Below are 9,094 nucleotides of genomic sequence, written 5' to 3' on the forward strand. Positions count from 1 at the left end.
GACCTGAGCCCACATTCATTACTCAAACCTTGTTCAAGTGTTGAGTTCCGAGATTTCAAAACAGCTTTCACTTCCGAGAGATCATATTAAGTGGTGCTTCAGCTGGAGAGTTGCCAGAGATTAGCATTCCTGCCTAACCTGGGCTGTTTTTGCCTTTGTCGAGGCATGGAAACTCAAAGTTCACAGTTTCTTGATCAGCAAATCAGCATATTACAATCATTTCTGAAGGATCATGTGGCACTGAAGACTAATTAAAGGCTGCTGAAAATTCAGATTTGCCATCACAGGAATAAATCACATTTTGAAACAATAGAAAATAGAAAACAGTTTTTTTTTAATGTAAAAATATTTCACATTATTGCTGCTTTTTTTCTCCATGGAATATAATTTCTCCTATGGAATGAATGAATGAATGGTGAGTTTTTCACCAAAAGTTTAAAAAAAAAAGTCAGAATGATCGGATATAAACTCACTGACTTTCTTGATGTTCCAAATTTTCATCTTGCAATTATGAGTTTATAGCTCTTTATAATTCTGACTTTTTTCTTCTGAATTCTGAGTTTACATCTCACAGTTCTCTCTTTTTGTTTCTACCATGAAATAAAAAATAAAAAGGTAATTGCGTCTATTTATCTCACAATTCTTTATATTTTACTTAAACTTTATATTTCGTAATCCAGACTTTTTTCTCATAATTGAGTTTAAATCTCACAATTCTGAAATTGTCACAATTCTGCCTTTTTTCTCAGAACTACAAGAAAAAATTAACTACAAAATATAAACTCCAAACAAAACTGCAAACTTCAAAAAAAAGATGTCAGAATTGTAAGGTAAAAAGTTGAAATTACTTTTTTAAATTCATTTATTTATTTATTGCTTTTGGATTGGAAAGTTTAATGAAGAAGGCCAGGATAGACAGTTATGACTCAAACCTGAATCAATCATCTGAGCTCCCCAGCTCTGATGTGTTTAAAGTACTAATACTGCACCACGGCACAATGTTTTTACATTTTTAATATATTCTTCGTAATCGAGAAACATACATAGGTCCCCAAGTTTTACCCTTTTGTGGGATCACTAACTGTCCCACTGAAGGATGAAAGTGAGCAAAGCAGAAATGATCAGACAGAGAGTCAATTAAGTGTTGCTCCAGTTCCAAAAGCTCCACTCCTTGATAAGATGCAAGCACCGCCTCCACAACTGATTGGTTCTCAGCTTGTGACATGGTGCATGTGGAGTAGACAACCACTCCTCCAGGACGCACTGCTGCTAGGGCCGAACTGACAAACAACAATAAAACACAACCAGCCATTATTAACATTAAATAGACATCATCAAATTGGCACTTTCTAAAACCACATTAGAAAAAGGAGAGGTGTAATTGTTAAGTAAAGCTATTAAAAATCATATTTGTGATATAGCTGACATAAAATATAAATATTACATGAAAAACTTAAATAAAAAAAAACCTGAATGTTAGAAATGTTGCTTTGGAAACAAACTGAAAAAAAGTTGAAACTACTAAAATAAATTAAAGCTAAATATGAATAAAACTATAAATGACATAAACACATAAAACTAATAAACCTAAAATTAAAATGGAAATATACAATAAAAGTTGATTCAAAATATTAATAAAAGCAGGTGCTTAACTTTTATGTCAACCCCAGGAGTTTTAGACTAATTATTAGTTAAGTCATTTTATTCCATTCATTTTATGAGTTCATAATTTTTGCAGTGCTTCTACGATTTTGCCCTTTTCTAGCAATAAACAAAAACATCTAAAGAGAAAAATATATAATTTTATTTAATAATTTCACATATTAAATTAACAATATTAACATGAATTAATGAATTATTTACAAAATGAAATAAAATTAAAAAAATTAAAAAGCATGCAACAACAGGACGGTGCATTGCATTTTTGACACAGCTAAATGTTGTTTTTGGTCAATAAATTTAGTTTATAATGAACAACTAAATTATATTAAAATTAAGCCTTCACTGTTGTATGATTTAAATCTTTGCATGCTGCCAGGAATTTGTAGAACTCAAATCAAGAATGCATTGTTTTGCGCTGTCTGCTTGCCCACAAGTTTGTATACGCGTGTGTGGGAGTTCCCGTCATATATATTTACCAGAGCAGCTCCTTCTGTAAGAGTGGTAGCTGAGTTCTCTCCTTCAGCCACATTTCCCCTTGGTGGGTATCAGGGGTATAAAGCCAACTCCGGTCATTAGAGCACGGGGCATCTACAAGCACCTGACACAGAGGGACGGAGCAACGCACACAGACAAACGCACATCAGAGAACAGGTTCTAACTCTGCAGGGAGGAAAAACAGTGTAGCAGACAGAAGGGGAATATTTCGTGTTCACCTGGGGGACGGTGAAAATTACACAAAGAGGAAAGCAGAAGGACAGCAGGGACCTGCCGGTATGGGCCTCATTAGCTCTTTAGAAGAACCAACACACTCACACCGTCCTCTGTGAAACCGGCTGAACAAATGAGAGAGCGGCTGAAGTAGAGAGAGAGAGTGACAGTGGAAACACTACACACACCTGGGGCTAATAATCACAAAACGCACCCGAGCTAGAATCTTCTACAGTGGTTAAACAAACAACCAACGCAAGCAGTAAGATTTGGATGAGCAACAGACAGGACTGAATAAAAAAAAATACCAGCCATTCGTTCTGGTATGGATCTCTCTCAGGAAATCCTGCAGTCCCTTACCCACCAAACCCATCGTTCTATGCTCTAGCTAAGCTCGTCTTTCTCGGCTTCCTTTGAGACTACTCTCTCCTCATTAGAACTGGCTGAGACTGCCTTGTCAAGCTGACAATTGAGCCCCACTGTTTTTCTCCCTGCCAGCTTTGTATTAGAGCCTCTTAATTCCCTCTCTTAGCTCTGCTGCCTGTCTGGCTAAAAGAACGCCGGGGGGCACTCTGGAGACCGACGTCATTAAAGGACATGATGGTGTAGAAAGACCCCCGTGGGCCTGACAATGTGATCTAGGAACGGCGGCACGTTTAGAGGAAGAGCCAAACCTGTTACCCTCATCTAAGTGCCAGTGCTGATAAAGTGATTCGATTATGGGCATCTGAGACATATTCATTTGACATTTCGGGACAGAGGTTTGACATCTGTGTCCCCTCCATCGAGGGTCCCGGGGATCTTAAGCATCTGTCCAATGTGAATGGAGGTCAGTGAGAGTAAAACAACAACACTGTCACCTTCTGGTGGGATGGGTGTATCACAGCCATGTGTGGTTGTGCTATATTCAATGAATTATACAAAAAACAACAGACTCATTGTAATAAAAATAAAAAAAAGTGCCTCTACTTACTTTTATGCAAAATGATGTACCAAAAAAAAAAGTACCTATACATTTAATTCACTGCAGTTTTTGGTTGAAATGAGCATTAGTGGCAGTAAAACACCAACCAATTTGATTCCTTTTCACACAAATTATGATTGCAGGGGCAGAATATTGACTAACAAAGACTTAATAAATACTATATACTATACACAGTACCATGTTTTGACCTCAAAACACTTTTACCATAGTGCAAGGCTTATAAACGAATACATTTTTAAGTCTGCATCACATAACTAGATTCATATGATTAGCTTTTCTGACATAGTAAACTTGCTCAGTAGCTCACCTGGTAAACACTGCAATTGCGATTCAGAGCGCTCATGAAAATCCAATGAAACACGAGGCATGACAAAAGAGCTGAAAGATGTTGGCGCAGATAGCCTAGTGGGCAAGTGCGCCGACATATAACGCCGTTACGATACAGGCGTCCCGAGTTCGAATTCCAGCTCGAGGACCTTTCCCGATCCTGCCCCCCTCTCTCTCTCTCCCACTTCGCTTCCTGTCTGTTCTGTCTGTCGTATCATACATAATAAAAGGCAAAACACCAAAAAATAATTATAATAATAAAAGAGCTCCAAGACATGTAGAAGCAAGATAAATGGCATTTTTATCTCATGTTTGCTTGAGGTGGTACATTATTTTCAAAGGTCGTAGAGCATTAGCCTTTTAGTGCCACTGACCAGACATTTCATTTTTGAACTATAGTGCTACGTACAACAACCAACATAAAACGTTGCCAGATTCCTGTTTACACGTTTCAGATAAAACTAAACATGCTGGACATTTCTCTTTGTAAGTGTTGAGTAACATGCAAGAAGCAACATGATATCTATTCTTTACAGAAATCTCGCCACAGGGATGTTTTTCCAATAAGCCTAGCTTCAAAAAAAAAAACAAGAGGAAAAGTTAACCTACCAACGCATTCACCCTGAGCTGCTTTCATTTGAAACCATCACGACACCTCCTATCGCATTGTGTATTCGTTTACCTTTCTGCTCAGTGGCCCAACTCTTTTCTCACCGCCAGAAGAGGATAATACTCAGTCAGCAGTATCTGGGGACCTTAAAAGCGCCATATTCACCACTTGATTGGCATGTTTGGCCTGGAGGGCTGCAAGTGACCTGCCTAGTGTCTCGTCACCTCATGATGAGTGGGAAAAAAATGCGAACATATGCAGCTTTGCCTTCAAATGACTGAGTGTGCAGAAAACCTCTATTCCACCTTGCAGGTTTTTGGTTGCTTTGAGATGGAAAGTAAGGGCTTGCACTAACAGTTACGCCAGCAGTGATAAATGAGGGAGTTTGGAGGCAGCATCGCTATTGATGTCATGTAAGAGTGTCACTTTGACATTCACAAACAAGCAGTTTTCCCCCCCCACCCCAAACACTTGGATGGATGACATTCCGTGGAGGTTAATTCAGTGAATTAAGCTTCTGCAGTTAACGGACTCAAACAAATGTTAGGTAATGTTCTCTCCTATGAAGAAGTCATTTGATGATTCATTCTGTGTAAATATCAGCACTTAAAATAGCCAAATGATGGCTTAAAAGTTGTAATATTGATGGCTCTGACAGATGAGCAGAGGTTAAGTGTGGTACCTTGTCGTAAGCCCCTGGCCACATGCTCCCAATGCTCCGGCCGTCCAGGTGAGTCACTGAAAGGAGATGTCGTAGCGTAGGAGGAACATATGATTCGAGAGTCTTTAGTAGCCAATCATGTCTGTGCTGATCCACTTCATTACAGTGCAGGAGCCCTAAGAGTTCAAATTTATCACAAAAAAAGAAAAGAAAAATCAAATTGTAGGGTACAACAAAAAGTCATTTACATTTAAAGGGGTCATTTAATGAAAAACTGATTTCCATGTACTAGGAAATGTACTGTAAGTTTTAGAAATGAACAGTCACCAAGTCAAAGAAATGGAGAACACTTAGTAAGATTTTGGTATTGTGTAAGGTATTGTGAAAAGGAAGGTAAGTTAAGTAAGGTACTGTGAAACATTTTAAATAACTGCTTTCTATTGTAATATTATAAAAAAATATTTAACAATTTGATGCAAATTTGAATTTTCATAAGCCATAACTTGTCTTTAGTATCACATGATCCTTCAGAAATCATTCTGATATGCTGATTTTCTGTCCAAGAAACATTTCTGATTATTACTAAGGTCGAAAATAGTTGTTCTGATTCTGTAAGTTTAAAAGAACAGTATAACTTGCTCTTACTATAAAAATTACTTGATAATAAACTTGAACCCCACAAGTAATTATTGTTTTTCATTTCACAAGACATTAGTAAACCAGCAAATAACACATTGAATTATAAGGGTCAGAGAGTACAATAGTGCTAAAGTTGCATTATAATCATTAGGGCTGTCGCAATTCGTCGATTTTATTCGACTATTCGATTTTTTAAAATCCTCGACTTAATTTTGCTCCGTAGTTTAAAGGGATAGTTCATCCAGAAATGAAAATGTAATGTTTATCTGCTTACCCCCAGGGCATCCAAGATGTAGGTGACTTTGTTTCTTCAGTAGAACACAAATGAATTTGATTTCATTTGGTTTAATAAAATATAGTTTAATAAAATATTTATTAGTTTAATAAAATATAATATAAATATAGTAAAATTGTAGAATTTTTGTGGGAAATTAATCGTTTAGATTAATCGATAAATTAGTCGACAGATTAAATGAAATAAAAAATAGTCGTTAGTGGCAGCCCTAATAATCATTATCTTTCACTTTGACAGACTGGGATGATGCTGTGATCTGGGCACTTAATTTCATGAGTAATATCCAATAAGTTATTCCAATGGACTACACTCGTTCCTCTACCCAAATCCTTGTTCATATCTCGAATAAATTTTTTACAACTTTATTTTATGTCCTTTTCTTTACCTCAAACTCCTGTTGGCATCCTTTAAGAATGTTATATTAAAATAGTAAACAGTTAATTTAACCTGTAATAAAAGATAACTATATTACAGTTTTTCTGTATTTTTGATCAAATAAATGCAGCCTTGGTGTGCACAAGTCATTTCTTTCAAATAAATAAAAAACTCTTAACAACCCCAAACTTTTGAACAGTTTTACATACAGTAGTTCATCATTAGGTTTGTCTCAGTCACAGATCATTTCACATACACGAGTCATGCCCTAGTCCTAAGTAGTTTGTTGATTGTTCTAGACTAGGTTTGGAACTTACCAGGAGTGGCTGTCTGTAATACTGCCAAAATTTTCCCCCCAGGAGCTGCACAAAGATCAAGCACATGCTCCCCTTCCTTCACATTCAAACTCAGTACTGGGAGAAGAGAGGCTGCGTTTAGGAGGTAGTACTGTTTTAACCAGCCAGGGTGGTGGTTTTGGGTAGGAATTCGCACTGGATCTCGGTGAATAAAACACTGCAGGGGGATGGGTGCAGTTTGGGAATGAGATTCAGGATGCGTCTGTGGAAGAAGGTTTGTGTGTCCAAGCTCTGTGAGGCACTGCTTGAGGTTTGTAAGGTCACAGAAGCGATTAAGCAGTACACCGTACTGCCATGAGAGCGGATTCAGAAGCACATCCCTGAAAACATCAAACATTTATGTTGTTCAGACTAGTTCCGATATTGTTTAATATAATGCACTTTTGTAAATAAAATAAAACACTATTTCCAGAAAGCTAATATTTACAAAAAAAAAAGTACTGTGGTAATGCCATACATGTAATACCATACATTTAAAAACATGCTAAAAACAACTTAAACTATTTTTACAGTTATTTTACAGAATGGCTATTTAAAAAAATAATAATAATCATATTTACCACCTTGCACTGCGCCACTGCTCTCCGAGCTCTTCACTGTACTGTGCATCAAAATGCTTCAGTACAGTCTTACAAACCTGCTTCTGAGGTTTAGATTTACACTGTGCTTCAAGCTGTTGAGAACCGTTTAAACACATTCAAATATTTACAAATATTAAAAAATATATTAATATGATAAATGAAAAAATAAATATTTTTAAAACACTTAAAAGTATATTATGTACAACTAAACAAAATTTCAATTAAAATACATTGAAAATGTAAAAAAATATTAATGTTCCTAATATAAAGAAAAAAAATTACTACTTAAAATTAATACTTTTCAGTAGTAATATAAACCGCTCACTGTATTAGTGACTGTGCATTGACCATGAGACAAGGAGGGTAGAACACGCTTAAAAACCTTCAAAAAGAGAAGACGACTGCTGGAAAATCCCTTAATGCAGCATAATTTCGCCGAAAACATCGATATTGGTAAATCGGAATTTCTGAGTTTATTTATTGTTCCGCGGTCCGCCTTCTTATTGAGTTCCCCCAGAAACGTGGATTATGATAGTGGTTCCGTTTTTCTCTGCTTACAGTCGGTTTTCGTTTACCGATACGTATTCATTTTTAGTTCATTTATTGTGTTATGGTGCTGCTTCTGTTAGCTAAGTATGGAGTAAATAAGCAACTGTTAATATTTGTAAACATCGTAATGTTTTTAGGCTATTTAGGCTAACTTTTTTTTTATTTCTGTCTTTCGATTTCATTGATTTAATTGTATAGGTTATACTTTATTTTATGCCTTTTTGTTTACCTCAAATCTCTGCTGTCATCCCAAAACTGGCATGTGTGTACAGTTTAGCACATTTTTATTAGAAATTTAAATTTGTGATGTTGAAAAACTTTATTTAGCCTACTTTTGTGTCATTGGTGTTGTATTGTTTAATATTCGATTGAAAGCTGTTCTATAGGAAAAAGAAAACAAAAGATTTAATTTTATAATTCAGCTCATTTTAGTCTGATCAGTGGAGTGGGATTTAAGGTGCTACTGAAACCATACAATGAATTCATCTTTTACGACAATTTGTCATTGATTGTTGCCAGTGTTACAACTCTTGCTTAGCTAGTTTATATATATATATATATATATATATATTTTTTCTACTATATTTATATATATATATATATAATATTTTGACAAACCCACCAGATGGCAAAGTAGCCCATGCCCACAGTTAAATATACTGCTGGATCTTTAATGTTGTGGGCCTGTTTTTCTGCTGGAGGTCCTCGATATCTTGTTCAGATGCATGGCATCATGGATTCTGTCAAATACCAACAGATAAAAAATCTAAACCTGACTGCCTCTGTTAGAAATCTTATAATGAGCCGTGGTTGGATCTTCCGTCAGGACAATAATCCAAAACAAACATCAAAATCAAAACAAAACTGAACAAAAAATGTAATATCATAAATGAGGATGTTAGGAATGTGAGGTCTTGTTTACCTAATAAGGTATGAGAAGTCACAAAAACTGTCTTCATTGGTGTTTTAACCAACAGCTACACACATTTGTGAGTTAGCAGCTGGGTATAAATAGATCTGAATTTATACTGATCTGAATGTTCCATTGTGGGAACACTATTGTTGCGGTTCATTTTGATCTTGGTATGACATTTCGTTTAAAGTTTGCCAAAGAACATCTAAATGATTCAGAGAAGGCTTGGGAGAAAGTGCTGTGGTCAGACGAGACCAGAATTGAGCTCTTTGGCATTAACTCGACTCGCCGTGTTTGGAGGAAGAGAAATGGTGACTATGACCCCAAGAACACCATCCCTACAGTCAAGCACGGAGGTGGAAACATTATGCTTTGGGGCTGTTTTTCTGCTAAGGATACAGGACGACTTCACCGCATTGAGGGGCAAATGGAC

The 9,094-nt window shown here is 36.2% G+C and overlaps 1 protein-coding gene across 1 annotated transcript; it reads right to left on the reverse strand.

Annotated features, from left to right (window-relative positions):
* Positions 1-880: 880 nt before the first annotated feature.
* Positions 881-7,699, reverse strand: nsun3 (NOP2/Sun RNA methyltransferase 3). Its single transcript, XM_016575215.1, has 6 exons — positions 7,525-7,699; positions 7,182-7,291; positions 6,580-6,938; positions 4,975-5,129; positions 2,139-2,260; positions 881-1,280 (listed from the first exon to the last, which is right to left on the reverse strand). The coding sequence occupies exons 1-6, from the start codon at positions 7,642-7,644 to the stop codon at positions 1,013-1,015; spliced, it is 1,134 nt and encodes a 377-aa protein (XP_016430701.1). The 5' UTR covers positions 7,645-7,699; the 3' UTR covers positions 881-1,012.
* Positions 7,700-9,094: the final 1,395 nt, after the last annotated feature.

Source organism: Sinocyclocheilus rhinocerous, unplaced genomic scaffold (genome assembly GCF_001515625.1).
Source record: "Sinocyclocheilus rhinocerous isolate Xijiao unplaced genomic scaffold, SAMN03320098_v1.1 scaffold1254, whole genome shotgun sequence".
NCBI lineage: Eukaryota > Metazoa > Chordata > Actinopteri > Cypriniformes > Cyprinidae > Sinocyclocheilus > Sinocyclocheilus rhinocerous.